Raw genomic sequence first — 15,659 nt, forward strand, 5'->3', positions numbered from 1 at the left:
GCAGAAGGAAACGAAATGAATTGCCCAGAATTTCTCCGCTTCTTTGGTGGAAGCTGAAGTCACGGACCGCTGGCGACCTCGGCTTGTGAGTGGATGCTCATGCAAGTGCCACTCATAGAACAGTCGGTCGAAACGAACTGCAGGAGAACAGTTGATTCAAATAGCTTTAAAGATTCACAACTGTAATGATGTCTATCGCAGGACATTTATGCTGCTCTACTCCGTGCGAGTGTCAACAATCATTAAACCACATACAGATCCCTGAATGTCCCCATTTCCTCGGGAAAACTGCTTACGACGACGCAGCATCGAGAATGAGGCAGTCGAGAAGAGTCGGAAGAGTCGGAAGAGTCGGAAGAGAAAAACGTAATAACGGCAAGAAGACATACATACAAAAAAGGGGAAGAAAGGGGGAATATCAACGCCGTGCAAGAATCCACCGTAACACGATGCGCGCCATTATAAGACTCCAGAAAATTCAGACTGCAAAAGGAAGATCACCAGAAACTACACCATCCAATCCAATGCTGACATATGTTCTCCACGCTCGTTGCCTGCGCGAGAAGTTTGTCCACTTGATCACTCACATTGAGCTCTTCAGTGGGCTTGAAGTCTCTACCTGTGAGCTTCTCCTTGACCCGAGCAAGCACCTGCACTGCTCGTGCATTCTGTGCCTCACGGGCTTCGGGCGGAATGCCCTCCTGGACATCGAGGATACCACCGTCGAGAATGGATGGGCGACGGTGACGGGAGAAATTGCTGGGCTGAACGCCATGTTCAAGATTCATGACGGACGTAATCGACTGTCGGCGCTCAGTGCTGAACGGCGGCCGTTCTGGTGACTCGCGAATGTTCAGACGCCAGTTGATCAAGGGATCGTGAATGAACTATAGTAAAAAATCAAATGTTAGTTTCAAAATACCATCTCGTGAAATATTGAGTTAAAAAAGTGACAAAACGTACTGCTTCCAGAACGGCCATAAGGGAATCCTTGTTGTCTCTGATCACGCGCATAACAGCCTCGCAAGTGATACGGTAGCTTCCCTCGATATTGCTGACTTCCATGGCGAAAGTCAACATGCGAGTTAACCGGAAGGGCACCCTCTCTGGATACTTCTCACGGTGCATTGCCACCTCGAAGCAGTCACCGAAATCGATATGGACCACTCTTCCGGTGGCGCGCTCCAGCAGAAGGTTGGACGGATGACGGTCACCCAGACCCAGAATATAGCCCACCATCGACATGACTCCCAGAGATCTTGTATAATTCGTCCGACGCTCAAGCCAGGCCTCGGAACTCTTACTTTTGAGCCATAGAACACGATACAGATCCTTTCCAGTAGTGTTGTCCATGGCGTATCCGAAGACCTCGACCTTTTGCATCAGAGTGAGATTGTCATAATCTGGCGCCATCTGCAGCATAATACGATGTTCGATATTGAGTAGGATGCGGCGACTTTCACGGTACTCTTTGATCAGCGCATGTAATGTATCGCTGTTGCAAACCCATCCTATCAGACCGGAGTTCTGAGACAAGGGGATTGCAGGGAAACGCTGGACGGAAAGATGTCGCTTGAAGCTTTCGCCATCGTTATCAAGTAAGGTGTTCACAAGTCCGAACAACTGCATGACTCTCTCGTCTTGCCGAATGTCCTCATGTCCCTTAAGGGCATACATGTAGGAGCTTCCGTTGCTTCCCTTCAGAGTCATGCGTCGAGGTCGCTTCTTAGTTTGAAGCACGTGCAATATAGGATCAAAGCTGATGATCCGGATGATTGGTTTGCCACTCTGGTAGGTTCCGGGAACAGCAAGGGCAAGGTCATGACAGTCCTTGAGCCTGGGAGAGACGTATTTGAGGTCAAGAGTCGACAACTGTGGGAGCTGCCGGCTGATCTTGCGGAATACAGTATAGTAGAGATCCCAAGCTTGGTTGAGATCGCCAATTTCTTCCGTCTCACGATACAGCATACAATAGTGCTTCGCTTCTGCAAGATCCCGTCCAAACGCCTGGGCGAAAGAAACCTCACGCAGCGTTTCCGCACCCTTGTCAAGCATGTCATGCAGTGGCGCCAGAGTTGCAAACATGCCCTCCACATCATGGTCACCGAAGTAGAGTCGAGAGGCTTCCTCCAAGCCTTCATGCCAGAGTTCGTGCCACAGAACCGCGACTCGAATCAATTCATGACTGACAAGATCGGCTTGCTCGACTAAAGTAGCACTGTGCTGCCGCATACTATCCATAATGGTGCTGGCGGATTGAGAACGGCGGGTAATGTGCGATTTCATCGCAACGGTTAATGGGTACACCAGCGCCTGCGGATGGGCCTTGCCCACTTCGGCCAGGAGGCGATGAACAGCGGTTCGGACCTTGAGGTTTGGCTGGTTGATACGAGCGATGAGTTGTGGAGTTACCGCAAGCCAGGTGTCAATGTTCACTGCGGTGAAGCCTTCTGTGACAACATTATTAACTTCTTGGTCACCGCCGTAATTGAACCAAAGAGTCAGCAGTCTCAGGGTATCCTGGAGAGACGAGGTGGACGACAAAGCGATTGATCTGAGGAAGCCTCCAATGGCAGGTATGACATGCTCTGTCACAATATGGCCAGGGACTACGGGCTTGATACTCCCGTCCCTGCTTGTCTGACCGGCAATCGTTGTCACGACTTCGAAGTTGGCCAAAGCCCAGGAATGCCAGGCTTTGTACGAGTCGCGGTTGTATTTCGTGGCAGCAGAATATGCGCCAAGAACCTCGCGAACGTGTTCGGGCTTCCAGTCGCCTCGTTGCAAAGTTGTCTGCCACTCTCCCTGCCTAAGATAACTCTTAGAAAGCAGCTTGCGGAACTTGGCTACATCGCCAATACGTTCACGGAGACCCATCATATCCGCATGATTTGCCTCTGTAATTCCGTTGACACCATTGATTCCGTTATGATCGGACTGTGATACCATGAGCGTGTTAAAGCGATTCAAGTCATCCGTCAGATTTGCTGTGAATTCTTTTAGCATCTGAAGAGCTTCACGCTGGCGACCAGTAGCCCAATTGAATTTCAAGCGAGCGTAGGTCACTTCGGGAGGAGCGATAGTCCTTGTGCCATTGTTGTCAGTGACAACAGTCTCCAAAGATGCAAGAGATCGCTCGGCAAGTCCCATGCGATTGGATTTACGGCAGAGGTTGGCAAATTTGATCCACATATCAAGGTTTTCGCGGGGTGAAGTGACGAGCGCCCTGACCTTGAGCATGCGTTGCCATACTTCAACGTTCTGTTGGCAGCCGAGCAACCTCTTGTTCCATGTCTGACGCATTGACTCCTGCTTCTCAGGGTCCCCAATGTTCTGTTTGTAGGTGATGATCTCCTCCAATTCAGCAAGCATCTGAACACGGACGACAACGTTGTAGGCACGGTTATATGACTCTCCGAGTAAAGCTGATAGTTCCGTGTCGAGGCCGTTCCGAGCTTTCTCAATGTACATTGTCGCCTCGTCAAATTGATTTCGATGGATCGCGAGAATTGCACCGAAGAAAGACCTATCCGGGGATTGCTCTTTCATCACACCCAAGTAGGAATCCATCAGCTCCCATTGACCCCGTCCCCATGCTGCTGCTGCTGCAAGGGGAGCAATGGCTCTGCGATGTTCTAGCGAAGCCTGGTTCCACTTCTCTTGGGCGAGGTCAGATAATACCTTCCACTCGCCAAGCGCATGCAGGCACCGCATTTTGCCCATAGTGACACCAAACGAGTCTGGATCAATTTTCTCACGGCGTTTGTAAGCAGCAAGTGCCTCCTCCCATCGCTGAAGTTTCTCAAACCATGTCTCCTTCAGCTCTACATCCCTGTAGGCTTGGGCTTTGCGAAGGATACCAATAGCGGCGTCAGACTGCTGAAGCTGGTTGTTAATGGTGATCAGAGCCTCCACGGCGCCGGAGTTCTGGTCTTGCTCGAATTCCAGCTCTTTATAATGGAGTGCCTTGGCAAATGCATGACACTTTGCGGCGTACTTGCCAAGTGTACGAATATCAATGGGAAGAGCCTTATCATCATGCTCCATAAACTCAGCAAGATTGAGAAGTATTTGGAGTATCTCAGGAGGGATATTGGGTGAAGTAAGAGCCTTCTCAATTGAGCGTACTAGCTCTTCTTGATACTGATCGTACAGCTCCGTCCAGCAGGATACAAATGCTGCGTTAAAGAGGTCCCTTGCTAATGGCAGGTAGATACCAGCCAAACTGGCGCATGCTCGGAGTGCTGGTGAAGGTGATTCTTTCAAAAGCTCCACGCTGAATCTTCGTATCCATTCCTGCCAGTCTTCACGCGTTGACTTTTGAGAGGCATCCCAAGCATTCTTCAGATGTTGCTGATTCACAACCATCTTCTTCTGGCCGATGTCAGAATAGCTAGATTCATCCGCCAGTGTACCCGTAGTCTCATCGGGATTCAAGTCCTGTGGCAGCGGATCGCCCTTTTGGAGCTTGGAAACTAGAATCTGGTAATTGACATGATTGATCTGGTGATGCGTCAAGACCTTGTTCAGGAGATTTATGTAGTGGCAGAAATCTTGGCCGAGCTGGAAGATAAGAGCACAGATACAGTCCATGGCTGCTTGTCTTAAGGTCCGGTCGTTGCCTGCAACAACCCGAGCCAATGAGTGAATCATCAAAGATGCAAAGTCAGAGACGTTTACTTGTCGCGACAGCTTTGTGAGGCTATCGATGGCCGATTTCCTGATACTTTGAGGATTCTGGGCTCTCTCAAAGAGCCGTACCATAGATGGGATGATCAGATGCATGTATTCTTCCCCACTGGCGCCAAAGATGAGGAACGCGTGGAGAATCCTTTCTGAAGGCTGGCGGCGAGGCGTGTTGTCCTTCTCAAGAGTGTCCAACATTGAAGGAATCATGGCTGCCAGGTACTTTTTGAACTCACCCTCCAGAGACTTGGCTATCGCTTCAACAAGTGACAAGATAGTCGCTTGCACTTGATAGGATGAATCCCAAAATTCCTGGATAACCTCGATAATCTCCGGAAGGAAGGCTCGAATATGCTGTCGAACAATATTCACCAAGATAGCCATCTGATTGAAGTAGGATTCTAGGCGGCTAGGCGGCGAACCTCGGATGACCGATATGAAGCCGGGAATGATCTGTCCTAAAAACGGCACGCACTTCAAACCCAGAGTTTTGAAGATTGTAACAATCGCATCAATGACCGCAGAGTGGTACTGAGCGAGAGAATTCTCACGCAAGATATTCTGCATCAAGGTATGGATGACCACGGTTGGATAATACTCCTCGTTGGAAGGCGTGAGGCCCTGCATTATGAGGGCAACATCAGAAACTGTCTGAATTTCGTTGATATGGTGGACATCGGGTTCGATTTCACTGATTTGTTGGTACTTGTACGGATCAAGAGCACCAAGGATTCCCAGCAACTTGATGGTCTCTTTGCGCAGCGACCCAGTTTGCTCAGTCTTGATGATATTAATGAGAACGGCAAGTAAATGAGGATATTCCAGAAACGGATCGATGACATAGCCAGAGTTGCTGGCTAATTGGCCCAGCGTCCGCAAAGCCGACTCTCGCTTAGCATGCGAAGAGAGATCCTGCAACGAGTCCAGGATGATTGGCATGAGCTGCGGGAGGTAATTTCTCATTTCCGCACCCCCGACACTCGCAAGTTCCCCGACAGCTTTCAATGTGGTCGAGGCGACGCCTGGGTTGGTATCCGTCGCCTTCGGAAGTAACGTTGTCACCATAGGATCGACATACGACCTAATAAGTTTGGTCGCATTCGATACGAATAGGCTGATGAGTTGAGCACTCTCCTCTTTCTGTCGGGCTGTGCTCGCGAACCCAAGCCCTGTCAGAAGATTCACTAGCAATTTTCGTAGTGGCGGGAACACATAGGCTGGGTTGACGCTCGAAAGGCGGCCAATGATGCAAATTGCAGCTTCCCGAACGGCAAATACTTCGTCGTTTACGGCCAAGAACAGGCAGCGGATGTTTTCTGGTCTTGCGAGATGACGGTCGAATTTTCGATCCAGCGACCATAGTACGGTACGTCGGATCTCTGGGTCTGGGTCACCGATCCCGACAGTCAATAATTTATCAATAACTTCACTGACAACCTGTATGGAATGACTGCTTGTCTGATTGATGATCGGATCATGGACAAAAAGCTGGCAGCAGGTGAGCGCTGCAGCCTTCCGAATCTCAGGGTTGTCGTTCTCAACGTAATTAATAGCCACATCGCGCACAAATTCATTGAGAATGTGACCGGAGAAATCGAAACTCCCCAGTGTATGAAGCGCCAGAGCAATTTCTGCATCAGAGTGCAACTCTTGAGGAGCGAAGTCCTTTGCGAATGACGGCATGGGAGGTAGCCTGCTCTCTGGGCAACCGAGGGGACGGAACGGTGTCCCATGAAGGATCAGGCTGAGCATATCCAAGAGCTTTTCCTGAATGGTAGGTTTGATAGGCGGGATATAGTGAGCCATGTCGACAAGCGCTTGCGTCAGTGATTCGCTCAACCCGCAAGCAAATATAGGGTCAAGCAAAGATTCCATGTATTTACTGAGCGCCTGCTCAACAGCCAAAGATAGCATGCTGATGCACTCAAACATTGGTGCTTCATTTACAGCAGCTCGATTTCGACTGGCAAATGTTAGCTCACTTTCAATGACATGAGACCACAAAGACTTACGCTTTCAGGGCTAATCCTTCGCGTATGTAGATAATGATTCCATCAAGATACTGTGCAATGGCAGCACCCACTGCATTGGCGATTTTTCCAATCGCTATGAATGCTGCGTCTCGTTCCTTGTCTCTCTTCAGTTGTGCCTGCAGGTAAATCATGAACCTATGTAGGTATGTTTCTGTAAAGTCGACAGGCGCGTAGGAGGCGAGTATAGGGATCGTCTGGACAACTTGGGCCCGAATCTTATGGTCACGGTGATCCTTTAGACGGAGGACAATCTCACATGCATTCCGATAATGCTCGTTCATGAACATCGCTCCTTTGAGGAGAAGCTCCTTGAGTACTAGGAGCGATCCATGTACCGAGTCCACGTTGCTTGACCTAAGGCCCAGAAGTGCTTCCTCGTATATTCTTGCAAACCACAATTGTCGGACTTGAGCGTCTCTGGCAGCTATAATCTCGAAACACTCAGAGACCGCTTCCGCGGCTGTTTCTCGGATAAGAACCTTGGGGTCCCGCAGAGCGACCCAGATTAGATCGAAGATCTGTGGAACGAAGCCGTAAAGAAGAGTTGGCGAGCCCTTGGCAAGCTCCCTTATGACAAGCACAGCAGCGAAGCGCCTGCTTTCCTGTCGTTCAGACTGAAGCCATTCTAATGCTGACTGGATCTCGCTTTCGACCAATTCTGCAGTAAGAGCGCCGCCCGGCTTCGCCAAACGTCCCAAAGATCGAGCTGCATAGACCAACACTGCATTGTCGTTGCTGCGCAAGGCGCTGCGCAGATAACTAGCGAATCGCGTGGTTTTCTGAGCCGCATCGACACCATCGAAATCAATCAAGCGATCGAGAGCCAAAAGACCGCCGATCCGTTCATGTGCGTCACTGCCGGTGACCACGAGCTGCGCGATGCGTTGACTGACAGCGTTATAGAATTCGAGGAACTTCTCCGGAGGCCAATCTGCGGGGTTCGAAATCATTGAATATTAGCCAAGTTCGGGATGCGACCGAAGTGCGAAGTGTTACCTCTCGAGATAGCCAGGACATTATCGTAGAGCTCAAATGAAGCTCTTACCCGCGTCTCCTCATTCTTGGACTTCAACTCACTGAAGAGTCGCTGAGTGATGTCCGTGATAGGACCTGCTTGCGCCATGTTGGTAAACCACACCCCAGGGTGGACATTTGAAGTCAACCTCTAGGGCATGCAATTTAACACGAGGTCGACATAAAAAACAGGAGGTCGATGGGACAGCAGTGGGCATCAGTAGCAGTGATGGATGAGGTGAACGTCTCAAGAGCCTGGCGGGATCGTGCACGGACCACACCTGTTCTCGCCTGGGGCATCTGCTCAGTATCCAGTCCAAACTGATTACTCACTTGGCTATTACTTGGTCAACCTCTTTTCTGGAATTTCCAGAAACTACAACAACCCTTTCTAGTATGGATGATTATTGCAAGGCGCTATTTGTACATGGAGCTGAGATGCTCTTGAGGCAACTCTTCACCGGTTTGATATCTAGCCGAGAGATACCTTACTGCGGTTCTACATACAAATCGCCTGGATCGGTCAATAAAAGCTTCGGGACTACAAGCTGATTAGAGTTTTCGAAAGCATTAAGACGCTAGGGGCTCTCATTATGCGCTTCATCTATTAACAACTTGGATTCCAGACTGTGCAACCGAAGCTTTCTGTTCCATGGACTCGGGCACTACTGGGGTCCCAAATGTGACCTCATCAGATGACCCTGGTGTCTTGCACGTGTGCGCAAGCAACGTTCTAGAGCAGAGCCCAAATTCATTCTTTGCGCTATTTCCAATGCCTAATATTTACACAGTCGCTCCTGGAATACTACGCCTGATTGCAAGCATTCTACATCGGAACAAAAGCACCGTGGCAATCCCATGTTCACAAAACGAACGGTTGATTCATTCTAAGAGCATACCATCCGAGCTCGGTTAGCAAGCAGACTAAGGATCCATTGCCGCGAATCCCTGTCGCGTGTGTTGACAAGGAACGATTTCCAAACAGGGTTGACCTTTTGGACGGTTGCCCTACTCGAGGGACAAGACATTGACGTCTCTCAAGTCCGGCACCAGTCCATTCAGCATGTGCTATCTGATTCCAGAGCACAGTATATCCCAATGCAGACGAAATCAAGCTATGGGAAGGTAATGTATTGCGGCTCCTGCCTTTGTAGCAAGCTTGCGCGTGATTCTTCGCTTTTGAAGAGCTTCCGCTCGCAATACAGCCAAGGTACCTCTGAAGAGATTCACTCTGATTGGTTAGGTCAATTGACACAGGAAAGGGTTGAAATAGTTGTGCATTCCTTGCTTTCTTCAAGGAGCACAAGGGCCCTGTCAACCCGGCAACTCTGAGCACAGCAGGTCATCGGTGAAACAAGGTACGCCCTAAAGTATTTTCGAACCGGCATTCGGAATTGATAGAGGAGTAAATCACTCTGGATTAGTCGAGAAATCAGCCATGTATTCATAAGGAGACTATAGTTCCGATTCTAGAGCGGAGAGTCAAGACATTGGAAGTGATATTGCCAGCATGGAGTAGCCATAATCGACTAGTATTTCGCTAGTTGCAATGTATAAAAGCCTCTATATATTTTGCAGCCCATTTTCAAATCGGCTGTTATAACGGCGCCATGATACCCCGGAGAACTGACTCCTTTTAGCGCCTGAAGTTCCTACCTTGTACTTATCAGTGTTCGACGTCATCTGCTTTTGGTCGGAGAAACCCCACCAAACCGATATCTTACCCTCCCCAAATGGCTCAGGCCCAAAGAAGGTTGAGATATTGAATGGACTTCATCCCGAGTGTTAGCCTCCAGGAGATTAATCCGACGGACTTAACATGTCTTCTTTCCATCTATTTCCGCCTTCATTGACGCAAACTTTCTGTGATATTTGTAATCACCACGAGACCTCTGATTTGCTAGTCCATTGACAACCACAACAATAGTGGGGAAGATCAGGAACAACGTGGGATGCAAGACTAGGTACTTAAACACAGTGTGTCTCCTCAAGGACGTACGTTGACTTGTATCCCTCACTTAGGCATTTGGTGCAACCAGACCCTTCTCAATCACTGGCACAATGGTTAAAGTTCTTCTGACTGGTAAGCATCTCCAAGTACTATCCTGCCTTTGAGTCTGTAGCCTAATGCTCGGTCTAGGAGGAAGTGGCTTCATCGCTGCTCATTGTATCGATGTGCTGCTGGCACGCGGGTAAGTGCAGGATACCTAATGCCATGGGCTGTTCTGGGTTAGCTGACCGGGGTACAATACAGATATGATGTTGTGGTAACTGTTCGATCCGAGGAGAAGGGCCAGAAGATTCTCGAAGCTCATCCCAATACGCCAAAGGAGAAGCTGTCGTTTGTTATTGTCAAAGATGTCGCAGCAGATGGAGCTTTCGATGAGGTAAGTGCTTTTTCTTTCTTGAGGCCGTCAATGTCACTGGCGTGGTCCGTCCAGCAGCTCTAAGCTAATCGCTTTTAAGGCTGTCAAATCTAATCCACCATTCGACTATGTCCTTCACACTGCCTCTCCTTTCCACTTCAATGTTACCGATCCCGTGAAGGATTTCTTGGACCCTGCAATCAAGGGAACGACAGGTATTCTCAAGGCGATCAAGGCCTACGCACCAACGGTCAAGAGAGTCGTTATCACCTCATCTTTTGCGGCGATTGTCAATCCCAAGCAGCATGCCAAGGAGTACAGCGAGGAGAACTGGAACCCCGTTACCTGGGAAGAAGCGCTGGATCCTTCTGCAACCTACAGAGGTAGTAAGGTATGTATACAGCCTCGTATTTCGCATTGTGCTTGGCTGACATATGCGCCTACCCCAAGACTTTTGCAGAAAAGGCTGCTTGGGACTTTGTCGAAAAAGAGAAACCCAACTTTGACATTGCAACCATCAACCCACCTTTGGTGCTGGGTCCAATCGTGCATTACTTGAACTCGCTCGACGCCATCAACACTTCCAATAAGCGGATTGCCGAGATGGTCCGTGGCCATTGCAAAGACGGTCTTCCCCCTACGGGCACATTCCTGTGGGTAGATGTCCGTGATGTTGCTCTGGCACACGTCAGAGCTATAGAAGTCCCGGAAGCAGGCGGCCAAAGATTTTTCCTCACAGCCGGCTATTTCTCAAATAAGGCTGTCGCTGATATCATTCGCAAAGCATATCCTGAGCTGTCTGATAGACTACCCCCCAAGGACTCGCCAGATGATACTCCGGCTGACGTATACGGTTTTAACAATAAGAAATCAATCGAGGTCTTGGGAATCCAGTACCGGTCATTGGAGCAATCGGTTACAGAAACAGTCAAGTCGTTGTTGGCTGTTGGGGCATGAACAGCAAGAAAAGGTCGAGTATAGTGTAGAAATAGAGCTCAATGCATATATAGTTTGGGCCTTGGAAAAAAATATTTCAACCATTTTGAATCCATGACGAAATAAGAATAATAATATACCTCTCTGGATCATTCAGAGACACAACGGTGTAATCAGTAATTATTGGGGAAATCAAATAATTTGCGCTTCTGGGCGCTGTCACTCACCGTACTCGGCTTGGCATGCATGGTGCAATCAACTTTTCTCCAGCTCACTCCGCATCGAAGCGACAACATCGAGACATTACAGTTGTCTTCAATAACGCCCATGGCGACAGCCAGGTTATCGCCGACGGCGAATCTTCTTCGGAAGTCCCGTCTTTTCGCGCTTCCCTCAGCCTTACCGTTGCCCCAGCAAGATGCAACCTCGAAGACCGTTTTCGAATCCGACACCGCAACCCTGCCTCATCCGATCCGAGCATCCATTGTCACCCCGGCTTCATCGCTAGCGAGAGGAGATTGGGGTTTGAAGCGACCGCTACCTGCAAAGTCGACATCGGAAAAGTCGTCCCGGCCTGTCGTCCGCCTCAACGTACTCGACACATTTGAACATGTCACAGACTTCGAATCTGCCGCCGACCACACGGTGACCTTGGAGAAATTCCAGGAGCTTCACATGCCCATGTCCCTTCCTTCCAAGGTCAACTACGCGACTAGCATGGTGCCTAGACATCAAAGCCCTTTCGAATCCGTGGTTGACAATACAGATACGAGCAAAGGCCTTCAGCAGCCTGGTGCTAAACAGTTCAGACATTCTGGGCCTTGGCTCGCGGGACAGACAGAGGCGGAATTCAAGGCTTATCTAAATAAAGTGCGCGAGAGGAAGCCTGAGCTACTTCAGAAGCTTCGTGAGCACTTCATTGCCAAGCGAACTGCTGAACGCAGAAAGCAAGCCCAGGATAACGGCGAGGATCTAGAAGCACTTGGTCCGCTCAACGTCACCGAGGAAGAGTTCCAAAGGTACATCAAATCGCTGCGAGCCGATCCCTTCTCTCTTGGCCCCGTGGTATTTGAACTGTTGGATCTTCCATCGCCCCCGCCGTCCCTAGCGATCGTATCGGGCACAAGTACTACCAATCTCCTGGTACCAAACTCTCCTCTGCGGAGTATGCTGTATCTGGCCCCCGAAGACACACCCTTCTGCTGGTCTCTCATATACGCGGTCTCACGCTCTGATCTACAACCACCCGAAATTCGGACCCCAGGCATACCAACGCCCCGTGCAGGCCCGTATCCTGCGGCCGAAGGGTCGATTCAAGGGCAAAACATCTAAGGCTATTGCTGGTGTTGGTGGTATTGCGGTGGAAGATCTCAACGCCATGACTTTCATTGAACAAGGCTCGCCAGCAGGTCTTGGGTACTTCGACGCATCCATCCCCGGTGGTGGGAAGTACTGGGTTACTCCCATCCGTGCTTCGGTTGACTCGGACGGTAGAATCGGCCTCGCGTCATACCGGGCTAGTGCCACTGCTAAGGCGCCTTATGGTATTGAAGAATACCAGAAGCCAAGCTCGACAAGTATTTCCCCGGCCGCCCGTGCGGACCAGCGTGTGGTGCCCAGGTTGGACAAACTGGCAAATTTGCCCTATGCTCGGAGGGGACAGGATATGTCTGCAGCAGACCAGCCCGATAAAGGTAGAGAAGACGTTGCACGAAACCTTTTGAGGACCCTCAGCTCTATTTAAGAGCTTGTCACGAGGTCTATATCTGGTGATACGGAGGGCTGCCTGTACGATTAGATTACTCTTATTTCCTACTGCTCTATTGATATAAAGTTTGGATGCATTATGTAAATTAAATTCTGGGGGCAAATGAACATATCGAATATCATTCTAAACTCACAAGAAGTGCTGTCAATGGCACAAGCTTGGCAATTCAACACTCATCTGAGTACTTCGTTGATAAGTCCGAAAATAACCTACCTAGATATCTACTTACCTCATTGGGAAAGGTGTACTTCGATGCAAGGTTAGACTGGCGACTAATTTCTTGGCGCTTTAGTGAGGGTAAGGCTTATCATGTGATCATAGTTAGGGTTTCCGCACACCAGGCTCTCCAATATAGCAAGAAAATAGGATCGATTAGGTCTCGTCTTCCGAACATCCATCCCGCCAGCACACAACCGCCAAAATGGGTCGCGTTAGAACCAAGGTAAGTTAGAGATAAAGCATCATGAGTTATCTTCGAACGAGAGCCAAAAGAGTGTCAATTCTGACGAAGTGGGTTTTTCTTCAATAGACAGTCAAGAGGTCCGCCAAGGTCATCATCGAGCGCTACTACCCCAAGTTGACGCTCGACTTCGAGACCAACAAGCGTCTTTGTGATGAGATCGCTATCATTGCCTCCAAGCGTCTTCGCAACAAGGTAGGCAATCTAATATTGAGCCGTAAACAGCTGTCGGAATATGACTTGCTGACGAAAAACTAGATCGCTGGTTACACCACCCACCTTATGAAGCGTATCCAGCGTGGCCCTGTCCGCGGTATCTCTTTCAAGCTGCAGGAGGAGGAGCGTGAGCGCAAGGATCAGTACGTTCCTGAGGTCTCCGCTCTGGATGTTTCCCAGACCGAGTCCGGCCAGCTCGATGTCGATGCCGACACCAAGGACCTCCTCAAGTCCATGGGCGTAAGTTCTGCTTCTCGACGCGTTTGTTCGTGGTTTAAAAGCAGTCCGTTAACTCATCTTCTCAACTACAGTTCGACAACCTCAAGGTCAACGTTGTCAACGTCTCCCAGCAGCAGGTTCAGGAGCGCCCCCGCCGCTTCCGGTAGATACGCGCACCCTCGGGCCTCAATGAAAAAAGTTAATGATTGTCTTCGGTCGGTCTATGGCGTGCTCAATCATGCTTGCTCTGGCTGGCTTCGCAGCTATCATGTAGCCTAGAGACACAGGAATGAACATAATTCTCGCTGAGAAAGGTGTCGCCGATTCTCCTGGTGGAGATGACGCTTGATTGCCAAAATTTCTCCTTTTGCTTACTATCCGCCTCGGCGCGGACGCTGCGTAGGAGGTTCTCTCTGCATGATGTCCAGAATGTCACCAGAGAGTCGCAACCTTTCTTTTGTGCGAACTGCACCATCGACTGCACCGCATTGGATCAAATTCAGTTTATTCCAGTCTATCTACAACAGTAAATTGGGTATCGTCATCAACACAAAGACGCCGTAGAATCACAAAACGAAACATCCCATCGAACTCTGCCGCGACCAGGCCCATGTCAAATGACGAGATTGGTGCATATCGAAATCACATCTCCTTTGGCACGTAGCCTTCAATGGAGCCTCCTTTGTCATCGCCTGGCCGCATTTGCGGAGGGGTGACCTCGTGGGAGACATCCTCATTCTCTCGGATTGCTATGTCCACTCTGCCGGCTCGAAGAGCTGGATTTGCATCTCCACGTTCCATGGCGAGCTCACGAGAGCGAGCGGCATCAAGAAAAGATATGCCAGAGATGCCGCTTGCAAGATCATTCGGCCCTTCAGTCCCTTCCATGTGAAGGTCTTCCAATTGACCAGTGACTTCTTTCAAGGTGGCTGAACTGCTCATCTTGCTCTTTCCTTTCCGTGCCCTTGCTCTGTCTTCTTCGAGTAATACGAGCTCCTTGGCGTGGCTCCCATCCCGGCGCTCCCATGCAGGTTCCTCTGCCAACTGCACCCGTATATACATCGCTCGTTCGGCGCATTCGTCCGAACACCACATTTCGAGCTTCTCTTTCGGGACAATATTCATCTCGCGGCCACGACCCCAGGACCACTACCCTTGGCGCCCCATGTGATCCTGAACTTGCCTTTAACATCCTCTTTGCGGTGCTCGTTGGGACATAAACCATATCCACAGAGGCCCTCGATGTTACGTTCAAGAATCAAATTATCGTAGTCAGCAGGTTGGAAGGGAACGAGGGCTGCTTTGAAAGCTCGAGCGTCTTCAGCAGACGGAGTGGCGGGGTCTGCCGACGGCGAAGAAGGAAAATTGACCAGCTCGAGGATGCGGTCTAGGATGAGAGCTTCTGTGTCTTTCTGTGCCTGAATCTGGTGCGCATGATGCATGGCGATTGCGAGATGTCGTGGGTCGACGTTTGACCTGTTCGTAGGTTGGCCCTTTTGCTGCTCGGGCGCCTTCGACTTGGATGGCGCACGACGGGCATTGCTGGGCTTTTGTAGTGCTGCTGTTGAGGAGGCTGCATGTGCAGTTGGAAGAGAAGTTTTGAGAATAGGTTTATTCGCGGACATGATGAGCTTTGAATTTGAATGACCTCAGCAGCGACACTATCGTTGTGCTCAGTAGCAGAGTAAGAAAAGCAAAGAAAATGAAGCTGATACAGTAGTGGTGTTTTGTCGGGCCGGCACGAGGCAAACCCCGGATTCGATGAAAGCTTTTACTGAGCCAGCAGTGGGATGATGTAGCTGAGATTCAATTAAAAACAAGCACCAAAGGAAAATACAGTTGAAAATTTGAGTACTTGAAAGTAGTAGTGCCTTAATCCAATGTATCTTGTTAAAGGATAACCACCATTTCTGTAAAAAGTGAAATAGAAGTGAGCATTGTTATTAGGTAGCCGCTGATCG

At 49.7% G+C, this 15,659-nt stretch overlaps 6 protein-coding genes across 6 annotated transcripts; 4 read left to right on the plus strand and 2 right to left on the minus strand.

The window, feature by feature from the left end:
* Nucleotides 1-497: 497 nt before the first annotated feature.
* Nucleotides 498-7,842, minus strand: tor (putative TOR pathway phosphatidylinositol 3-kinase TorA; the record flags this gene model as incomplete). The annotated part of the gene is made up of 4 exons (XM_024821902.1): nt 498-887; nt 964-6,649; nt 6,699-7,650; nt 7,716-7,842. 4 exons carry the CDS (start codon nt 7,840-7,842, stop codon nt 498-500), a joined length of 7,155 nt encoding a protein of 2,384 aa, XP_024687432.1.
* Nucleotides 7,843-8,086: 244 nt separating this feature from the next.
* Nucleotides 8,087-9,056, plus strand: P174DRAFT_437266 (uncharacterized protein). The gene is made up of 2 exons (XM_024826247.1): nt 8,087-8,858; nt 8,977-9,056. Exon 1 carries the CDS (start codon nt 8,386-8,388, stop codon nt 8,647-8,649), a length of 264 nt encoding a protein of 87 aa, XP_024687433.1. The 5' UTR covers nt 8,087-8,385; the 3' UTR covers nt 8,650-8,858; nt 8,977-9,056.
* A 688-nt stretch (nt 9,057-9,744) lies between these two features.
* Nucleotides 9,745-11,130, plus strand: P174DRAFT_437268 (SDR family oxidoreductase). The gene is made up of 5 exons (XM_024826248.1): nt 9,745-9,816; nt 9,874-9,925; nt 9,988-10,120; nt 10,200-10,490; nt 10,550-11,130. Exons 1-5 carry the CDS (start codon nt 9,795-9,797, stop codon nt 11,054-11,056), a joined length of 1,005 nt encoding a protein of 334 aa, XP_024687434.1. The 5' UTR covers nt 9,745-9,794; the 3' UTR covers nt 11,057-11,130.
* A 192-nt stretch (nt 11,131-11,322) lies between these two features.
* P174DRAFT_437269 (mitochondrial 37S ribosomal protein bS1m) lies at nt 11,323-12,927 on the plus strand. Its single transcript, XM_024826249.1, has 2 exons — nt 11,323-12,148; nt 12,225-12,927. Exons 1-2 carry the CDS (start codon nt 11,363-11,365, stop codon nt 12,777-12,779), a joined length of 1,341 nt encoding a protein of 446 aa, XP_024687435.1. The 5' UTR covers nt 11,323-11,362; the 3' UTR covers nt 12,780-12,927.
* A 297-nt stretch (nt 12,928-13,224) lies between these two features.
* Nucleotides 13,225-13,975, plus strand: P174DRAFT_382534 (40S ribosomal protein eS17; the record flags this gene model as incomplete). Its single annotated transcript, XM_024823123.1, has 4 exons — nt 13,225-13,245; nt 13,333-13,458; nt 13,522-13,719; nt 13,791-13,975. The coding sequence occupies 4 exons, from the start codon at nt 13,225-13,227 to the stop codon at nt 13,863-13,865; spliced, it is 420 nt and encodes a 139-aa protein (XP_024687436.1). The 3' UTR covers nt 13,866-13,975.
* A 209-nt stretch (nt 13,976-14,184) lies between these two features.
* On the minus strand, nt 14,185-15,633 carry P174DRAFT_437271 (Rtr1/RPAP2 family protein phosphatase). The gene is made up of 2 exons (XM_024826250.1): nt 14,846-15,633; nt 14,185-14,804 (listed from the first exon to the last, which is right to left on the minus strand). Exons 1-2 carry the CDS (start codon nt 15,321-15,323, stop codon nt 14,341-14,343), a joined length of 942 nt encoding a protein of 313 aa, XP_024687437.1. The 5' UTR covers nt 15,324-15,633; the 3' UTR covers nt 14,185-14,340.
* Between the last annotated feature and the right edge of the window lie 26 nt (nt 15,634-15,659).

This window comes from Aspergillus novofumigatus (assembly GCF_002847465.1).
Source record: "Aspergillus novofumigatus IBT 16806 chromosome Unknown P174scaffold_1, whole genome shotgun sequence".
In the NCBI taxonomy this organism is placed as follows: domain Eukaryota; kingdom Fungi; phylum Ascomycota; class Eurotiomycetes; order Eurotiales; family Aspergillaceae; genus Aspergillus; species Aspergillus novofumigatus.